Here is a 21,668-nt window from a genome sequence, read left to right on the forward strand (position 1 = left end):
TGCTTTAAAAGCCAGCGATTTAGCCCAGTGAGCTAAACCAGCCCCAGAGGGTTGAGTGCTGCATGCAATAGTGTTGGGGGAACGCACAGGGCTACTCTTGACTGCCATGTAAAAATTTAAAGCCGTTGTGGTTTTCTTTTCCTTCCATCCCTATGGAGACACAGTTAGCACTTGGTGTCTTGTGAATGAGGAATTGTGCTGGAGACATAACCCACATTTTATTCCTCCTCAGTGCTTATGTATGGTTTGATATGCAAACGCAGCGCAGTATTGCGTCCACTCGGCTGATGTTGCTTTCTTTCAGGTCCTCAGCATTTCACTGAGCTTCTTAACTTGGTAAAAGACCAACAGATGTACAATGACGCCTTGAAGTTATTCCCAGTAAACAGCCTGGAATACAAGGTATGCTGAAAATTGTGACTCTTGACAGCAATCAGCCTTATTAAAGTTAAGGGAATTGTGAAAGAAATTGTTAAAGAAATAAAACCTCAGCCAAACTATTGACGTTTACTGAGGAGCATCGCCGTCAGTCCTCGGAACCAATTGCATCCTTTTTTCCTGGCCAGACTGAATGAAAGTGTTCATAACCTCAGTGAATTTGTCGACCCTGAGCCGAGCTTCCATATCTCTCTCCCACGCAGTCCAGCAACTTCCACCTCCGTGGTGTCATCTGTCTCCTCTCCGACCGTGACCCGTCAGCCTCTGAAACCTTTGTCTGTGTCTTTCCGTTCCAGATTTGACAGTTCCAATGATCTGCAGGCTGGCCTCGCATTCCCCACTCCCTGTAAACCACATCATTCAAAATCCTGCTGGATGTATGCTATCTCCACCAGTCCAAAGATGTGCAGGTTCGGTGGATTGGCCATTCTAAATTGCCCTTCGTGTCCAAAAAGGTTAGGTGAGATTACTGGGTTATGGGGATAAAGGGGGTAGGGTGGAGGCGTGGGGCTTAAGTGGGGTGCTATTTCCAAGGGCCAGTGAAAACTTGATGGGCTGAATGGCCTCCTTCTGCACTGTAAATTCTATGATTCCACCATCTCCTGACCGTGATGACCTACTCTGGCTCGCATTCCCCCGACATTTCAGCTTTCAGATCCTCATCCCCATATTTAAATCCCTTCATGGTTCTCTCTCTGTGGAATCTCGTCCAGTCCCCTACAACCCTGTCTCCAACCTCTACAGTTTCGGATTCTTGTACGTTGCACTTTTTCCACCATGCTGTTTGCAGCTATGCTCTCAGCCACATAGACCCCAATTGTTATCCATATCACTGCCACAACCTCCGTCTTCACCTTTTTTAAGTCTACCTCTTCGATCAGACAGGCATAGAATGCAATCTGTTGCTTAATAGCCTGCAATGGATTAATTGGAAGATAGTTTTCAGAGCCAGACAGTGAAGCAAAGACAAGAAAGTTACAGAAGTTAGAGCCAAATAGTAGAGGAATTTTGTTTTGTTAGAGTTAGATTAACTTTTGGTTTTCTGAGTAAATACCTTGGTACATAGCAGTGAGAGTATGGAGTATAATTCTTTACTATTCACTCGCTTATTGACGATCCCTAATTGCCCTTGAACTGAATGTCTTGCTAATTCTGAGATGCAAAAATCGATAATAGTTATGGATGGAGAATAGGCAATTTGCTTTTTACATTGGCACAGTCCCAATTTGGACCCAATTATATTTGGTAACTTGCTGTGAAAGCTCACCAAGGATATGGGACACTTGCCTTTATAATTTGAGGCATAGATTACAAAAGCAGGAGGTCATGTTGGAGTTATATAGAGCTTTGGTGTGGCCACAGCTGGAGTACTGTGTGCAATTCTAGTCGCCACATTATAGGAAGGATGTGATTACACTGGAGGGGGTGCAGAGGCGATTCACCAGGATGTTGCCTGGGATGAAGTTATGAAGAGAGGTTGGATAGGCTTGGGTTGTTTTCGTTGGAGCAGAGAAGACTGAGGGGCAACCTGATCGAAGTGTACAAGATTATGAGGGGCATGGACAGGGTGGATAGGGAGTAGCTGGTCCCCTTAGTTGAAGAGTCAGTCACGAGGGGAAACAAGTTCAAGTTGAGGGCAGGAGGTTTAGGAGGGATGTAAAATCTTTTTACCCAGAGGGTGGTGATGGTCTGGAATGCACTGCTTGGGAGGGTGGTAGAGGCGGGTTGCCTCGCGTCCTTTAAAAAGTACCTGGACGAGTACTTGGCACGTCATAACATTCAAGGCTATGGGCCAACTGCTGGCAAATGGGATTAGGTAGGCAGGCCAGGTGTCTTCCATGCGTTGGTGCAGACTCGATTCATCCAGGCATAAACAACAGCGCAGATCGCTTGGGGCGAACAGGCTGTTTCTGTGCTGTTTTACTTCGTATCTCTAAGTAACACTTGATCAGTGAAAATGGAGCAAGTTCCTCAAATTTTGCTGATGGAGTCACTAATTCAGGGAGTCAGCTCTGAGCCTGCTTTTGGTTCTCTTCTCATTGCAGGACATTAGTATTGCTTACGGCGAGTATCTCAGCGAGAAGCATTACTACGAGCAGGCGGGGCTGATCTTTGCACGATGCGGGGAGTGTGAAAGGGCACTGGGAGCCTTCCTGCTATGCAACAGTTGGCAGCAGGCTTTCTGCATGGTGTCTCGGCTCCATTTCACTGAGGACAAAGTAGTTGGCATGGCACAGACCATCGCAGGTAAGCACTGCTTTGCTCCTGAAGCTTATCTTAAAGAGTGTGGTGGGTCTGAATACTGGAGTCTGGGTTGGGCTGATGGGATGGAGGTTTCTTTTCTGGCTCTTCGTATATCTTGTATATATCTTATGTGAGGTGAGGTTAGAGTGTGCCATAGGAACAGAAGGAGGCGATTCCACATTCCAAACCCATTAAGCATTGAATTAGACCAGGGATGGTCTGTATCTTAACTCCATTACCCCCTCTATTCAAAAACCCTTATAACTTTTCCAAAGAGAAACCTATCAATCTTAATTCAATTTTTTCAATTGACCTTCTCTCTACCATAAGGCTCCACAGCTTTGTGTGGAGAGAATTCCAGATTTCTACCACCCTTTACGTGAAGAATTGCCTCCTGAATTTACCCCTGAATGGCCTACTTTTTAAGTGTCAGTCACATTCCCGTAGATGCGTCAGTGTCCAGGAAATCATGCCTGCTACAGTATGAAATGTGCATGTCACACTGGTGTAACTCCTGAGTCTACGTAAAGGAACTTATACTGTGAGGCTGACTTAACCAAGATTGCGGCAACAGTTATAAAACATGAGACAATATTCCATCAAACACATGACATCTCTCGCCTTGATGAGCTCAAATATATATACTTTTTAAAATTAAAATATCACAAGCTACATTAAGTCAGATGTGCTGTTTTCCAGGGAGATTGACGGAGCAGCAGAGACATTCCGAAGCAGCCATAGTCCTCGAGCAATATGCTAAGGTAAATTTACTTTGCACCCACCTCCTATGGCAAAGAATGCAATGATGTGGAGATGCCGGCGTTGGACTGGGGTGAGCACAGTAAGAAGTCTTACATCACCAGGTTAAAGTCCAACAGGTCTGTTTCAAACACGAGCTTTCGGAGCACGGCTCCTTCCCAGGTGAATGGAGAGGTATGTTCCAGAAACATTTATATAGAAAAGTCAGAGATGCCAGACAATGCTTGGAATGCGAGCATTTGCGGGTCATCAAATCATTACAGATCCAGAGATAGGGGGTGATCCCAGGTTAAAGAGGTGTGAATTGTCTCAAGCCAGGACAGTTGGTAGGATTTTGCAAGTCCAGGCCAGATGGTGGGGGGTGACTGTAATGCGACATGAATCCCAGGTCCCGGTTGAGGCCGCACTCATGCGTGCGGAACTTGGCTATAAGTTTTTGCTCGGCAATTCTGCGTTATCATGTGTCCTGAAGACCACCTTGGAGAACGCTTACCCGGAGATCAGAGGCTGAATGCCCTTGATTGCTGAAGTGTTCCCCGACTGGAAGGGAACATTCCTGCCTGGTGATTGTCGCACAATGCCCGTTCATTCGTTGTCGCATTGTCTGCATGGTCTCGCCAATGTACCACGCCACACAAAAGAATGCAAAGAGGTGGTCTCGATTTCGCCAGCAAACGAGTGTTGTTGCAGAATCACTGTTGGAGACGCTGAACCTTAAATATTTAATAAAGTGGTTCTGAAATGTCGCATTGTTCTACAGCTACCATTTTAGAACAAAGAACAATACAGCACAGGAACAGGCCCTTCGGCCCTCCAAGCCAGCGCCAACCATGATACCATCCTAAACTAAAGCCGTATTTACTTACGGAGCCCATATCCTTCCATTCTCGCACTATTCATATATTTGTCTAGATGCCCCTTAAATGCCGCTATCGTACCTGCTCCCACCCCCTCCCCAGGCAGCGCGTTCTATATATTTACCACCCTCTGTGTAAAAAAAACTTGCCTCACACATCAATTCTAAACTTTTTCCCACGCACTTTAAACATATGTCTCCTAATACTTGACTCTCCTACCCTAGAAAAGAGTATTTGACTATGCCACTCATAATCTTGTAGACCTCTATCAAGTCGCCTCTCAACCTCTGTTGTTCCAGTGACCGGGTTTATCTCCCCTCTCCTCATAGCTAATGTTTCCCGAATAAATCTAGAAAGCCATGGGTTTTGGCGTGATGTGCAAGAATTTAGCAATTTGTTCAATTTAATGTGTGTCACTGTGTCTCCTGCCACTACAAGATGGCCACCAATACTCAACTTACATAGGTGTGGACAATGATGAGCCATTGCCAGCAACCCCATCCTTTTAAAAAAACTTCTGTGGAGATGGCTGGAGCAGTTCAACTTCAACTGAACAGTCCGGGCAAAACTTTGTTCTGGCAATTAAGGTAAATAGCTGCCTCTCCAGTCACCACTGCAACAAATTGATGCATTTTCAAATTTGTGAAACTGGACACATTGATCTAAGGTGTTGAAGATTAATTTCAATGTCAGAGCTGACAATGCTTGGGGTGTGTGACAGACATTGGGCCATGTGAGACCATGTGAGTTTTTTTAATTGGTTTGGAGACGGGTTCTCGTCCTGGTGTTTTTTGTTACAGTGTCTGTAGTGTGTGTGCGGATGTCATTTAGCAGACTAGTTCCTGTTTGAGTCAAATTCTAACTCTTAATTACGTTTTCCTCCATTATCTATGTAAATAGTGCTGCAGGCGTGCACTGGTTTTGAGAAATGTTTCTTTACCCAAATTTCTGTTCACAATGTAAAATCTGTCTTCAACCATTGGACTGGGGCGGTATTTTGGAATGTAATTTAAAAAAGAATTGCTTTTTTAAAAATCCCGTGATATATTTTAAGGTGATCTGCTCTGCAGAAGAATCATGGGGAACTCAAAACGTTAGCACTGCTTCTCTTTCCTCAGATGCTGCCAGACCTGCTGAGTTTTCCAATTTGTTCTGGTTTTATTTAAGAGTGGTAACTTGGTGCATTTTGACTACTGGGTTTATCACACGAAACACGTTTAAATTAGTGCCCAGAGTATCTCGATTTTAAAAGAGAGAAAATGCCTTTAATTCAATTGTCCGTATAGTTATGTTGGAGTAGTCAGTTTCGGCAAAAGCTTTGAAAGTGTGTTAGTTTAGCTCTGCCCAAAAGAGCTGGTTCCATTTGTAAGCTACCTCAGAGGACCACAGAAGGCCACATTTAATGGAACGTTGACACGAGAGTGTGGCCAATTTTGTGGCTCGTGCTTGCTTCCAGTGTAGTGTTTTTCAAGCTAATGCACAACATCGCAAAATCAGTTTACTATGTGTGTAATTTGTGTTGGTTTTCCATGTTTGCACTGGTTTGGCCAATTGATGATTTATTGAACTCAGCAGAAGGGGAAAACATTGCAACTAAGCAAAAATTCCAGGCCGAAGTGTTAGGATACCAGTTGATGTTATAAGTGTATAGGAAGAGACCAGAATGGAACCCTGGCTCAAAAGACCATAATTTTTACTTTTTTTTTTAGAAAACATGGAGGAACAGAGTCACAGGTCCGCTAATTAGTTTTTAACAAGAAGAAAAAAACATTTATTAAACATGAAAAGTTGGATGATTATATTTTATTCTCCCTTTAGGTTCACAAGTACATATAGATTTAAAGATTAACACGGATTGCAAAGTACATCTTAAGCTGCAATGGTCTGATTAACACAAAAAGTTTATTTTAAGCACACAAGATGGCTGTGGTCAAGTACACGCTCTGAAACCAAGTTCGTGTCTGTGGTATTCTCCTCCCAATCTCCCCAGGTGATTGTCACATGAGAGTTCCCAAACCCCACTCCCAAAACACACATTAAAATCTTCTCTCATAATAATGTTTTCCCTTGGCTGTTTTCATTCTGAAATCCGCTCCCAGAATTTACAAATGACACTTCCAAACAATAAGAAGTCTTACAACACCAGGTTAAAGTCCAACATGTTTGTTTCAAACACTAGCTTTCGGAGCACTGCTCCTTCCTCAGGTGAATGGTGATTCACCCGAGGAATGGTGATTCACCTGAGGAAGGAGCAGTGCTCCGAAAGCTCGTGTTTGAAACAAACATGTTGGACTTTAACCTGGTGTTGTAAGACTTCTTACTGTGCTCACCCCAGTCCAACGCCGGCATCTCCACATCATGACTTCCAAACAAAGTTTTCACTGCACTTTTAAGAGCGAATCCAGTCCAGGATTTCACACCAACCCCGTTAGAATTTCTTTGTCTTGACTGCTGTGCAAACCACTTACAATTGCTTTAACTTTCAATTCCCATATTGTATTAAAATGGCATCAAACTTTCCACGTACTTCTGAAATATACTGTCGCACTTTAAATCTAGTTACTGTGATTGTCTCTATAACTCCGAACACATTGTTTGGTCTTCCTTGAATTCTTCTGAACAATACCTTGGTCTCTGTTCACTTAACTCCACAGTTCTGAGATACTCTTTCTGTCCCAATTCCCTGGTTATCTGGACTGTAACTTGTACTTTAGGAAGTCTGCTTCTGGTCAGCTCCAGTCCTGTCCTTTCTTCTGGCAGAGTTCAGAGATGTTCGCTTCCTGAGATCTTGTCTCCAACTGCTCATAAATTCAACTAAAACTAAAACTTATAAGCTTATTACCGTACAAGGATCTCCAGTTGCTAAGCAACAACCACATGCTTATGCTTTTTGTTTATCTTTCATGCCGTAACCCTCTCTTAAGTACAATAGAAATGCAGTTGGAACTGGGCGGGCGGGAGGCAGGAGCAGGCGGGAGGCAGCCACACACTGGAGGGCTCCTGCTCGGGAACAGAATTTTCGGTGTTTTAATGCCCGGTCCCAGGGGAAACAGAGGCTGAAAAAGTTGTAGAAAGACACAATGAGGAGAAATGTCCAAGTCTGCAAAAAAACGGCTGTGAAAAAGGGGGCTAATGAAAGTCTGCCGGTGAGTGGAAAAGTCGGCGCGGGAACTGAAAGGAAAGCAGAGGCTGGGGCGCCGGGGAGGCCGCATTCCTCACAGCAAAGGAAGTGACTGAGGTGATGGCCGTGGAACTTGAAAGACAGTTCACAAAGCACATGGAAGCGATGAAGAAGGAGATGGGGGCGGTATTGAAGGTGTTGGTGGAGGAGGTGATTGCCCTGGTGAGGGCGGCGGTATCGAGCGCAGCGGCGGAGTTGCGGGAGCAAGGTGAGACACTGAAGGAATTGGAGGAGGCTTGATGCACTGTCAATTACGACTAGATGAGAGTAGAGAGTAATCAAGGCTTTATTGCGCAGAGATGTGGAGCCTCCTGCAGCTGCTGTCGAAATGGCTGCAGCTCGGTGAGCACACACTTTTATACTCCGCCTACTGGGCGGAGCCAGCAGGCAGGGATCTACCCCCGTACCTGTAGTACAGGAGCCTTACCGTATTACCTCTCATATACGTATTATATACAAACAGTGCTGACTACCACAAGGCATTATCACACAGTGATCAACTCACCTCGATGGGGAAGGAGCTGCGGAGGGTGATAGATACCAACAAGGGTCTGCGAGCCAAAATGGAAGACCTGGAAAACAGATCCAAGTGGCAGAATCTGAGGACCGTGGGTCTGCCCGAAGGGGTGGAAGGCTCGAGACTGATGGATTATTTTGCCACTGTGTTGGCGGAGCTATTGGGGGAGGGAGACGATCCCTCTTGATACAAACTGGATCGGGCTCATCGGTCGTGGAGGCCTGTACCAAAGGCGAGTGAGCGGCCAAGAGTAGTGACTGTTTGTTTCCGTAGGTACAGCGTGAAGGAGAAGGTACTGTGCTGGGCAAAGCAAAAGTGGGTAGTGCAGTGGGCTGGAGCTGGTCTATGCATACACCAGGACTTTACGGTGGAGTTGGCGAGGAGGCGGGCTGCCTTCGGCCAGGTGAAGAAGGCACTGTACAACAGCAAGGTGTAGTGCGGCTTAGTGTATCCAGCTAAGTTGAGGGTGACCCACAAATCCAAGGACTATTATTTTGGGACGGCGGAAGCAGCGGAGGGGTTTGCGAAGGCAGAAGGACTGTGACAGAATTGAGAAATGTGACTGAGAGCGGGTCGTGTACCGATGTAGCCTCATCTAGCTTTATTTTTTTACTGCGTGTTGGTGTATGTACTAAATGAGTCGACACTGTATATTTGGACAAGGGAAGAGTTGGGACTTTCATTTGCAATGATGGTTCTTTGGGTCTTGGGTGTGTATGCTGGGGTTGTGTGCTAAAGGGGATTTCTTTGTTTCTCTGGGACCGGGCAGGGGGGAAGGAGAACCGGGCGGGGGTCTCCACACTGGCTGGTTTAAGCCGGCCAGTGAACGGTAGTGAGGTGGGGGGACGGGCTGCGGCCATCGGAGCCTGAGAACAGGTTTCGGTGAGTCTAGCCGGGGTGAAAATATGGGGGAAGGAACAAAGGATGGGGGAGGAAGTGGAGGGGAGTTATCTGGGTAGGGGGTGTCTACAATTCATGGGTGTCATTCACGGTACTCTTTCGGGGATTGGATGGTTTTGAATATTGGGGGGGGGGGGGTGATTATATATGTTAATGGTGACCATGGGTGATTCCTGATTCTTTTCTTTTTTTTCTTGGGAGGTTTCTTTTTATTTGATGCTTATATTGTTGTGCGGGCTGTGGTTTGGGGGGTGGTGGGAGGTTGGGATCGTTGTTGTTAACAAAGGGGATTAACATTGTATTCGTGACCGTTTACTGTTTGTTGGTGGGGTGTACATTTTGAAGAAAATGTGAAAAAGGAGAATAAAAATATTTTTTAAAGAATAAATGCAGTTGGAACTTAACCAACCCCCACACGTACAAACACCTTTGTCCAGCATCAATTTGACTTTAGGTTTTTCCCTTCCAGGCACAGAAACATCAAATTAAACACACTTAAATCGATACCATATTTCAAATGTTTACCAATACTAATATAAATCCTGTAAAACTACCTTTTGTTTTCCTAACAAAAATAGATTCTTTGGAAATGTGGTACGTGTAGTTGAGTCGGCTTGTCATTTATAAAACTAGCACATGTTCCTCTGAAAGTGCGCATGGTGAGGCTCAGTCACTTACATTTTCCTAAAATAGTGCACAATGGCGGAGAAGGGGACGTAGCGTTTTTAGTTCCAACATCAGACGTGCTGCGCCTCACTGTGGTGGGACTTGGGTTTGCACCTGGTACTCTTTACGTGCTGGATTATCCATCTCAGCCATACTGTCATGAACAGATCATAGAACGTATAAAATGCAGCACAGAACAGGCCCTTCGGCCCACGATGTCTGGGCAAAGAACCTACCTCTGACATCCCCCCCCCATCTCTTCCACCATTCGCCTTCAATCTATGTCCGCTTGCAATGGTTTCTTCCACCCGGCAGTGTCCCGATTAGGGAAGGACAGTGTAGAGGGTGACTACCTGAACTGTTGTTATTGGGGGGCCTGTTAAAGACCAATATTTGCAGCACTCTGGGCCTCCCCTAGATACCAAGTCATCAGAAAGGAGGTTTGCGAGAGTTGATGTATTGGTCAGACCAGCACATTTGAACAGCATTCGGCGTATTTGTTTGCATTACAACACTTTATTTTCAGTTAAGCATAGAGTGTCTTGTGCAATAAGGAAGTTGGAGTAGGGGCATAGTGGTAATGTCACTGGTCTAGAATCCGGAGACACGGGTTAATCTCCACGGCAGCTGGTGTAATGTGAATTCCGTTAATAACAAATCTGGAATTACAAATTAGTCTCAGAAATGGTGACCATAAAACTATCACAGATTGTCGTAATAATCCATCTGGGTCACTAATGTCCTTTAGGGAAGGAAATCTGCTGTCCTTACCCGGTCTGGCCTACATGTGACTCCAGACCCACAGCAATGTAGTTGACTCTTAACTGCCCCTTGAAATGGCCGAGCAAGCCACTCCGTTCAAAGGCAATTAGTGATGGGCAATAAATGCTGGCCTCGCCTGGGCCACCCACATCCCATCCAAGCAATCGTAAATTCATAACAGCTGAGATAGGACCCCATTAGCATACTGGGGTCAGTTCTGGGCTCCACACCTTTAAGCATCGAGACCTTTGGGAGGATGCAGAGGAAATTTTACCAGAATGGTACCAGAGGTGAAAAACTTCAGCTCCTTAGTGAGAGTAGAGGATCCGGGGGGTGTCTCTTTGTAAAGCAGAGAAGGTTAGGGGAAGATGTGATGGAGGTGTGCAAAAATTCTGGAGTGTTTTGAGAACAAACAAGGAGAAACTTTTCCAGTGGCTGGCAGTTCGATAGCCAAATTTAGCAGATTTTAAATAATTGGAAAACGAACCAGGTGTTTGGTTGGGGGGGGGGGGGGTTGCTGTTTATGCAGCAAGTGAATGTACGGGTGGTGAAGGCACTTTCAGAAGGATACCGGTTAACCACTTGAAGGGAAAGAATTCACAGGGATACGGAGGAAAGACTAATTAACTAGCATGACCAAAGAGCTGTCAAAGGTATGTTAGGACGACTATCCTCCTTTGCCGTATGATTCGATGCACCTCCACCTGGATCTCTCCTCGAGCCTTGCATTGAGTGCATTCAGTAGTTTTAGGCTGATTTTCATACATTGTTTTGGCTGGACCTGGATCCTGCGGAATGTCCTCTGTTTCCCTGGGACGTGGTCCTGACCTAGCTCAATTCTGGGACTGTGTGGGTGGGGTGCCTTCTCTAAGAATGAAGGGAACCCTCCCTTTTTCAGCTCATGTGACAGTTTTAGAGAAGTATGCTTTAATCCTGAATTTAAAAAGTCATTTTCCATTGAATGTGTCATGCATTTGGGAAATAATCCCATTGTGTGTACCATTCTTTGGAATTTAGAAGGATGCGGGGGGATCTTATAGAAACGTATAAACTTATTAAGCGAATAGATAGGATAGATGCGGGCAGGTTGTTTCCACTGGCGGGTGAAAGCAGAACTAGGGGGCATAGCCTCAAAATAAGGGGAAATGGATTTAGGACTGAGCATAGGAGAAACTTCTTCACCCAAAGGGTTGTGAATCTATTGAATTCCTTGCCCAGTGAAGCAGTTGAGGCTCCTTCATTAAATGTTTTTAAGATAAAGATAGATAGTTTTTTGAAGAATAAAGGGATTAAGGTGTTCGGGCTGGAAAGTGGAGCTGAGTCCAAAAAAGATCAGCCATGATCTCATTGAATGGCGGAGCAGGCCCGAGGGGCCAGATGGCCTACTCCTGCTCCTAGTTCTTATGTGAAATGAAAATGAAAATCGCTTATTGTCACGCGTAGGCTTCAATGAAGTTACTGTGAAAAGCCCCTAGTCGCCGCATTCCAGCGCCTGTCCGGAGAGGCTGGTACGGGAATGTGCTGCTGGCCTGCCTTGGTCTGCTTTAAAAGCCAGCGATTTAGCCCAGTGAGCTAAACCATTATATTCTTGCCTAAAGGACAGTAAGGCATTCACTTATTGCAATGAATTTGTTTAAAAACTTAGTCCTTGTTAATATGTTTAACTTTCACAACAGGACTATGAAGAAGCCATTACGTCACTTCTCCAAGGTGCAGCCTGGGAAGAATCACTGCGACTGGTAATGATTTTAAATAATGTTTTGTTTAAGGTGGTTGTTTTATGGGGGTTCACGCTTCTTTAATTACAATTTCCTGGGTTCTTTTTTTCAGTTTTACCTGATCAAGGTGAAAAATATAATTTGCATAATTTCAATTAGTTTATACACGTCTGAACATTTTTAAAGAAATAAACCTGTGTTCTAATTCTGGGGCTTACAGTTGTGCTGAGATACATCCCATCCTCCAGGAACTTGTCCAAATTCTTGTGATTTGCCATCCTGATGGCTCGGTTCACCAGCATTATGTGTATTTTACAGTTGGATATTGCAGTCCGGGACAGCTCGTTTATCCAAGAGGTTATAACTCTCAAATTAAGTGAACTGGTTATACCATTATTCTCTTTGGAACATTCTCTGAACACATTAAAATCTCTACCTGCAGTACACACATCTGTTGGTCGCTACCATTCATGTGTCAACACTTACCGATTCACTCAAAAATAAATGCTTCATTTAAATCCTTAATTACAGTATGTATGTGCGCATTTTTTACATTGTAAATTACTGGATTACTCAGTCTTCAAAATGTTTGTGTGATGCTTTACTCTCTAATACATCTCACAGCAGCCTGATTTGAAGAAGGTTTATCTTGACTCTGTCCTGCTTGGTGTGACGTTTAGTGATCCTTCAATTTTAAAATGCATCTGTGAAGCAATTAGTGAGAGGGTTACAGGACACAGACCAGGGCTACGATTACACACGCACTGCAACATCAAAGAGGAGTCCGACCAGGCTGTCATCCAGGGCACATCTCTAGAGCAGGTGCTTTCTCTGCCTTTGGGATAATTGTGCAATGATTTCCTCCCAATGTCCAATCCCCTTTATGACTTTCTGAGATCAACATTGAGTTCAGTCATTTTCCGTTGTAACCAATGTTCCCGTTTTCCTTAGACAGCAGCTTCTGCCAATTATTCTACTGTTGCCATTTGCAGCTCCTCAAAATCAATCCTGGAGTTTCCTCCCTAACAGCACTGCGGGTGTACCTACACCACATGGATTGCAGTAGTTCAAGAAACTGGCTCATTACAGTAGTAGGCCAGGTGGATACAGTGGTTAAGAAGGTATATGATATACTTGCCTTTATTAGCCGAGGCATAGAGTTTAAGAGCAGGGAGGTTGTGCTGGAAGTGTATAAAATGTTGGTTAGGCCACAGCTGGAGTATTGCGGCAGTTCTGGAATTCACATTATAGGAGGGATGTGATAGCAATGGAAAGGGTGCAGAGGAGATTTACCAGGATGTTGCCTGGGCTGGAGAGCTTTAGTTATGCCGGGAGATTGGATAGACTGGGATTGTTTCCCTTGGAGCAGAGGGAGACTGAGGGGGGACATGATTGAGATGTATAAAATTATGAGAGGCATGGATAGAGTAGACAGGAAGAAACTTTTCCCCTTGGTGGAGAGATCAATGACCGGGGGCAGAGATTTAAGGTTAGGGGCAGGAGGTTTAGAGGGGATGTGAGGTAAGGGACGGAAGGTTTAGAGGGGATTTAAGGTAAGGGGCAGGAGGTTTAGAGGGGATGGGAGGTAAGGGGCAGGAGGTTTAGAGGGGATTTAAGGTGAGGGGCAGGAGGTTTAGAGGGGACGTGAGGAAAAACCTTTTCATCCAGAGGGTGGTGGGAGTCTGGGACTTGCTGCCTGAAAGGATGGTGGAGGCAGAGACCCTCATAACATTTAAGAAGTATTTAGATGTGCACTGGCGATCCCAGGGCAGACACGGCTATGGGCCAAGTGCTGGGAAATGGGATTAGAATAGTTAGGTGGTTGTTTTTGACCGGCGTAGACGCGATGGGCCGAAGGGCCTTTTCTCTGCTGTAGACCTCCTATGACCATCTTCTCACAACCAATTGGGGATGGGCAATAAATGCTGGCCTGGCCAGCAACGCCGACATCCCGTGAAATAATAACTTTTAAAAACATTTATTTCTTGTCCCATCACTGCCCAATTTGGTTTGCACTATCATCCCTGTTCTCATCTAACTTCTCCTGCCTTCCACTCCATCGCAGACACTGCCTTTTGGTCTTTGCTCCATTCCCCACTTGTCCCTGCCTCTGAACCTGCTATCCGAAACTTGACACCTCTAACCTCTGCCAAGTCTGACAGATCGTAGACCTGAAGCATTAGCTCAATTTCTCTCACCACGGATGCCGCTTGATCTGCTGAATGTTTCCAGACTTTTCTGGTTTTATTTCTAATTCTCTTCCAGCTCACTGCCTCCCACCTTAACCCAGACCAACCCCGGTTTCTCGTGCTCAAGCTTGTAATAGAATCTCCTAATCAGTCTCAGCCTGCCAGCCTCTGATCCCCACCCACAATCAGGTGTATCTTACTGAGGCCCCATGCTATAAAAAAGAATAAAAACTTCAACCAATACAAATTCAGCAAAACACTGAAAAGGAAGGCAGGTGAATTGGAAACAAGCAATTGGGACAAAAAGATAGAACGGGAAATGAGTGGTACGGAGAAAACAATGAGAGAATATGAAAGTCAGAAAGAAAGAGCAACAGACTAAAAGGTTACGGAATAATTGGAGAGTGAAACAGACAATTATAGGATTTTTACAAAAAACTTCCTTAGTGGTCAGTGCCAGGAGATCATCACATTTCATAGGTTTGCACAGTAGTAAATACTTGCATTTGCTGTCGTGTGTATAACAACAAACCAGCTTGCATTTATATAGCGCCTTTCACAACCTAAGGACGCCCTAAAGCACGTTGTAGCCAATTCAGTACTTTTAAAGTTTATAATAATAATCTATTAGTGTCACAAGTAGACTTACATTAACACTGCAATGAAGTTACTGTGAAAAGCCCCTAGTCGCCACACTCCGGCGCCTGTTCGGGTGCACAGAGGGAGAATTCAAAATGTCCAATTCACCTAACAAGCACGTCTTTCGGGACCTGTGGGAGGAAACCGGAGCACGGAGGAAACCCACGCAGACAAGGGGAGAACGTGCAGACTCCGCACAGACAGTGAGCCAAGCCGTGAATGGAACCCGAGTCCCTGGCGCTGTGAAGCAACAGTGCTAACCACTGTGCTACTGTGCCGCCCAGTCTGAGGTGAAGAGGGGGAAATGGCAGCCAGTCAAACGCAGCAAGCTCCTACGAAATGCAACATGATAATATGCAGATAATCAGCTCAGCAATGTTGATTGAGTGATAAATATTGGATGGAACCTTCCGTTCCTGCTGACGGCACACCCCAGCCGCGTATTTCCCAACGGCGTTCGGTGGATTCAATGGGCAATCCCATTGACAGCGGCGGGACCAGAGAATCCGGCCCACGCTGGGCGGCCTCCCGCCGGTGAGAAACACGCAGCGGGGGAGGCCAGAGAAAGAACCTTGCCCAATATTGTCTCAAATTTTAAAAATGAAACAAATTTCTCTTCTTTTCCTAGATCTACAAGTACAACAGGGCAGATATCCTGGAAACTAACCTGAAACCTTCCATATTGGAAGGTAGGTGCTGTGCTCTCTACTATTGTGAAATCCTCCGTGGGTGAATTGCAGTTCAGTCATGAACAAAGTGGGTGACAGGAGCTTTCCATTCTCAGATTCATGGAAACTTTGCTGAGTAACCTTTCTCGCTGGTGTGCGGAATCTGAAATGGTTGTGGTACCACCTCTGTCAGGAGTTGACCCTGAAGTGGTTGTATGCTAACATTTTACAAATAACTGATAAATCAAAGGGATTTAGTAAAAGTGCATCGAGTGGAAAGGGGGAAATTCTAATTACAGATGTGTTGAATCAAACTTTTTTCCCCCTCCAGCTCATAGAAACCACATGGAATTCCTAGACACCCAGAAAACCTTATTTATGCGTCATAAATCTCGGCTGGCGGTTGTTCGTGAAATTAAAGAGAAAGAACAGGATGGATTTTTAGGTAAGTAACAAGTCCCTCACATAAGCACACAACTTTCAAAAGTGTAACTTTGATTTAAAAAGAGCTAGAAATTGTGACTCCTCTGTCTTATTTTAGATGAGGAGGTGGCTGACGGGCCAGACTCGGATCTATATTCAGAAGCTAGCAGTATGCGGTCAGCCAGCGGAATGGGCTCCAAATATTCGCACAGTAACTCCAGGATCTCAGCGTAAGTTTGAAATGAATAGACCTGACAAGATTTCCATTTCTTCACTGTCAGTGCCCGCCTACACAAAGTAGAGCACCTGGCTTTAAAGTGGATTGGCGATGTGACGAATTTCATGGTGTGATCAGAGTAACACAGTAAGAGAAGAAAGACTGGATTTTAGTAAGATACTGGTTAACAATTGAAGGCCTGCATGTAGCGGCACAGTGGGTAGCACTGCTCCCTCACAGCGCCAGGGACCTGAGTTCATTCCAGCCTTGGGTGACTGTGTGGAGTTTACACGTTCTCCCCTTGTTTGCACGAGTTTCCTCCGGGTGCTCTGGTGTCCTCTCACAGTCCAAAAATTTGTGGATTAGGTGGATTGGCCACGCTAAATTGCCCCCTTAGTGTCCAGATATGGGAACATCGGAATTAGGAGCAGAAGTAGGTAATTCAGCCCTTCGAGCCTGCTCCGCCATTCAATCAGATCATGGCTGATCTTGTCCTGGTCTCAAAGTCACCTCCCTACTTGTACCACCCCCCCCCCCCCCCCCCCCACACCATATCCCTTTAGCCCGTTTTTTATCAAAAATATATCCAACTCCCTCTTGAAACCATTTAATGATTTGGATGCCACTGCACTATCGGGCAGCAAGTTCCACAAATTCACCACCCTCTGCGAGAAGTAGTGCCTCCTCATCTCAGTTTTAAATCTATTGCCTCTCAACCTCTATCTGTGACATCTCATTCTGGATTGCCCCACAATGGGGAACATTTACTTTATCAATCCCTTTTAGTATTTTATACACCTCGATCCGATCCCCTCTCTTATTTCTAAACTCCAGCAAGTATAAGCCCAGACTGTTCAATCTCTCCTCATACGTCAACCCTTTCATCCCCGGAATCAACCTGGTGAACCTCCTCTGAACTGCCTCCAATGCCACCACATCCTTCCTCAAATACGGAGACCAAAACTGGACACAATCCTCCAGATATGGTGTTGCCAACACAGCAAATGAGCTGAACCAGCCCCCAAGGAAGAGGGGAACAGCCTGATACCACCATTGGCACAAGCCATGACTCAGCAGTGTACACTCTCTATACAGGAACCAGTAAGCCAATATATAGACTCGCCACACAACTGACCTCGCTCCTCTCCAGCCAAACGAGAGGCACCACACAAACCCCGCCAACACTGGAAAACTTAACCATTTTCCACCAAGGAAACCCCCACTGACGAGGAGAAGAAAAACCGTCAGAACACCTACCAACGGGGTATCTTGGGAATGAATACAACACTTCCCTCTTTTCCCCCCAACAAGATCAGGAAACCCCCTAGATTTAAATAAAATAAACCTGAGCCTATGTCAGCACCTCTCCCACCCAGATAAAGAAAGGAAACCCTAGAGAGAGAGGAACACCCGGATTAGCCCCAATTACACCATGCCGAGACTGGCAATACACAAACCTCACTCCGCTCCAGCCAAGTCAGAAGCAGCATTTCGGCCCTGCTGTCACTGGAAAGCTTAAACCATTATCCCACAAGGAAATCTCACCGACACCATCAACAGGATATCTCTGGGAGAAATGCAACTCTTCCCCTCCTTTCATAGAATTTACAGTACAGAAGGAGGCCATTCGGCCCATCGAATCGGCACCGGCCTTTGGAAAGAGCACCCAGCTTAAGCCCACACTTCCACCCTATCCTCGTAACCCAGTAACCCCACCTAATCTTTTTGGACACTAAGGGAAATTTAGCATGGCCAATCAACCTAACCGGCACATCTTTGGACTGTGGGAGGAAACCGGAGGAAACCCACGCACACACTGGGAGAACGTGCAGACTCCGTACAGACTGTGACCCAAGCCGAGAATCGAACCTGGGACCCTGGAGCTGTGAAGCAACAGTGCTAACCACTGTGCTGCTGTGCCTCCTGACAAAATAAGGGACACCCCCCAGAATTAAATGTAGCAACTCTGCACTTCACCTATCCAGATAAAGAAAGGAAACGCAGAGAGAGAGGAACACCGGAATTAGCCAATAGACGTGGACTAGCAACGTACACTTTCACAGAAAGGATACCAGGAACAGAACCGGGATACACCCGTCCCCCCTCCAGAGGAGCCCAACACTCAAAAGGAGGGCGGTCTGTAAGTCCCTACGTAAGACCACTTGGAGGACGGCGACATAGTTCTTCATTCATCTTACTCTCCAACCGAAGAAAGACTTGACATCACTGAACTGAAGCAGTCAAACTCACACTGAGGCTCTGCAGCTAGCAGGATCTACATCCCTAGGGGGAACAAAATCTCAAGAGGGAGAGTAGCCCAGAAGCCCTCCAAAAGGGGGCATTGCTGAGGAGGGTGGCCTACTCTCCTACCAACGCACTCTCCACCTGACCCGGATAAACTTAATTACTACTGCCCTAACCTACTCAGTCGAGCTAAACTAAGATCGGCGACACACTAGAATAGGGGCCGACAGGCCTGGGATATTCACATCACTCTTACATATTGAACAAAGCAAACTACTCTTGTCTCTGGGAACCCCAGAAAGTTCCACTTAGACCCAGCCATCAACAAGATTCCACCCATTTCCCCTCAACACAGCAACCGTAACAACAGGATGATATACCTACCACACACTCCATGAACCAAGTAATCAAGTAACCACTGTCACAGCCACGTGAATTTAAAAGACCCTGGAAAGGCTTGATATCCCAGGATTAATCAACCATGCCCGGCGTGCACCAGTAAATATTTCCCCTGACTCCAACAACACCAGAGGCACCAACTACAGAAACATGAAACAAACCCAGTCTTTTCCAGGATACATGATCTGTCTGTACTTTCATATGAGACAAGCAAGGATTCCATAATCACAAAATAACGACGTACAGAGAAAAACATGACACTGGTTTCACAGGTCGGCGCAACATCGAGGGCCGAAGGGCCCGTACTGCGCTGTAGTGTTCTATGTTCTAATAGTTCTAATGGGGTCTTCCTCACCCACAATGCGGACTTATAAGGCCATACCAACCACCTCCACATCAAACCACCTACCCGTTACCCTGCTGTGGCACTACACCTTATTTGTCTATTATCCATACGACAGCGCCTCCGACAGTGTGGTATTCCCTCAATATTGCACTGGGGTTGGCAGCCTAGATTTTTATGCTTCGGTCTCTGGACTGGGACATAAACCCACAGCACAGAATAATAATCTTTATTGTCACAAGTAGGCTTACATTAACACTGTTATGATGTTACTTGTGAATATCCCTTCTGTCACATCCTTCTGCCTCTGAGACAGGGCACTACTCTTTGAGTAACGGCTGAAGAGAGTATTTGTCATTGGTAGAAATATATATTTTTTTAGTTGATGTCTCTGTAAGCCTGTATTAAGACAGCAGTAACAGTGAGAGTCTATGAACTAGGGTGTGACGATATTGTGCATGTGAAATTATCACAGGCGAAGTTCAAAGAACCGTCGTAAAGCGGAGCGGAAGAGGCACAGCTTGAAGGAGGGAAGTCCGTTGGAGGACGTGGCATTGTTGGAAGCGCTGGGAGGAATTATATACACCGTGGACAAATTAACCGGTATTCATAGTCCCACTTCTATCGGTTCATCATGTAAACATAACACTGGATTTCCTTTGCAGATGTTCCGTGTGTGATCAGGGCGTTTGATTTCCTCGGCTCCTTGATGCTCCAGGGACTAATCATAGAACATAGAACGATACAGCGCAGTACAGGCCCTTCGGCCCACGATGTTGCACCGACATGGGAAGTCAAAAACTAAAGGCCATCTAACCTACACTATGCCATTATCATCCATATGCTTATCCAATAAACTTTTAAATGCCCTCAATGTTGGCGAGGTCACTACTGTTGCAGGTAGGGCATTCCACGGCCTCACCACTCTTTGCGTAAAAAACCTACCTCTGACGTCTGTCCTATATCTATTACCCCTCAATTTAAGGCTATGTCCCCTCGTGCTAGCCACCTCCATCCGCGGGAGAAGGCTCTCACTGTCCACCCTATCTAACCCTCTGATCATTTTGTATGCCTCTATTAAGTCACCTCTTAACACGGGCAGCACGGTGGCCAAGTGGTTAGCACAACCGCCTCATGGCGCTGAGGTCCCAGGTTCAATCCCGGCTCTGGGTCACTGTCTGTGTGGAGTTTGCACATTCTCCCCGTGTCTGCGTGGGTTTCGCCCCCACAACCCAAAAATGTGCAGAGTAGGTGGATTGGCCACGCTAAATTGCCCCTTAATTGGAAAAAAATAATTGGGTAATCGAAATTTAAGAATTTAAAAAAAAAAAGAAGAAAAAAAAAAGTCACCTCTTAACCTTCTTCTCTCTAACGAGAACAACCTCAAGTCCATCAGCCTTTCCTCATAAGATTTTCCCTCCATACCAGGCAACATCCTGGTAAATCTCCTCTGCACCCGTTCCAAAGCTTCCACGTCCTTCCTATAATGAGGCGACCAGAACTGTACGCAATACTCCAAATGCGGCCGTACCAGAGTTTGTACAGCTGCAACATGACCTCATGGCTCCGGAACTCAATCCCTCTACCAATAAAGGCCAACACACCATAGGCCTTCTTCACAACCCTATCAACCTGGGTGGCAACTTTCAGGGATCTATGTACATGGACACCGAGATCCCTCTGCTCATCCACACTGCCAAGAATTTTACCATTAGCCAAATATTCCGCATTCCTGTTTTTCTTTCCAAAGTGAATCACCTCACACTTCTCTACATTAAACTCCATTTGCCACCTCTCAGCCCAGCTCTGCAGCTTATCTATGTCCCTCTGTAACCTGCAACATCCTTCCACACTGTCTGCAACTCCACCGACTTTAGTGTCGTCTGCAAATTTACTCACCCATCCTTCTGCGCCCTCCTCTAGGTCATTTATAAAAATGACAAACAGCAACGGCCCCAGAACAGATCCTTGTGATACGCCACTCGTAACTGAACTCCATTCTGAACATTTGCCATCAACCATCACCCTCTGTCTTCTTTCAACTAGCCAATTTCTGATCCACATCTCTAAATCACCCTCAATCCCCAGCCTCCGTATTTTCTGCAATAGCCGACCGTGGGGAACCTTATCAAACGCTTTACTGAAATCCATATACACCACATCAACTGCTCTACCCTCGTCTACCTGTTCAGTCACCTTCTCAAAGAACTCGATAAGGTTTGTGAGGCATGACCTACCCTTCACAAAACCATGCTGACTATCCCTAATCATATTATTCCTATCTAGATGATTATAAATCGTATCTTTTATAATCCTCTCCAAGACTTTACCCACAACAGACGTGAGGCTCACTGGCCTATAGTTACCGGGGTTATCTCTACTCCCCTTCTTGAACAAAGGGACCACATTTGCTACCCTCCAGTCCTCTGGCACTATTCCTGTAGCCAATGATGACATAAAAATCAAAGCCAAAGGCTCAGCAATCTCTTCCCTGGCTTCCCAGA

At 45.7% G+C, this 21,668-nt stretch overlaps 1 protein-coding gene across 2 annotated transcripts in view; it reads left to right on the forward strand.

Annotated features, from left to right (window-relative positions):
* elp1 (elongator acetyltransferase complex subunit 1) overlaps positions 1-21,668 on the forward strand; it is an 87,708-nt gene that overhangs the window by 53,167 nt on the left and 12,873 nt on the right. For both annotated transcript variants that reach the window (XM_038804111.1, XM_038804112.1), the window contains exons 27-34: positions 305-402; positions 2,484-2,685; positions 3,382-3,443; positions 12,001-12,063; positions 15,499-15,559; positions 15,870-15,983; positions 16,080-16,191; positions 19,640-19,767. In XM_038804111.1, coding sequence (XP_038660039.1) covers positions 305-402; positions 2,484-2,685; positions 3,382-3,443; positions 12,001-12,063; positions 15,499-15,559; positions 15,870-15,983; positions 16,080-16,191; positions 19,640-19,767 — 840 coding nt within the window. The remainder of the gene's footprint in view (positions 1-304; positions 403-2,483; positions 2,686-3,381; positions 3,444-12,000; positions 12,064-15,498; positions 15,560-15,869; positions 15,984-16,079; positions 16,192-19,639; positions 19,768-21,668) is intronic.

This window comes from Scyliorhinus canicula, chromosome 8 (genome assembly GCF_902713615.1).
Source record: "Scyliorhinus canicula chromosome 8, sScyCan1.1, whole genome shotgun sequence".
Lineage (NCBI taxonomy): Eukaryota > Metazoa > Chordata > Chondrichthyes > Carcharhiniformes > Scyliorhinidae > Scyliorhinus > Scyliorhinus canicula.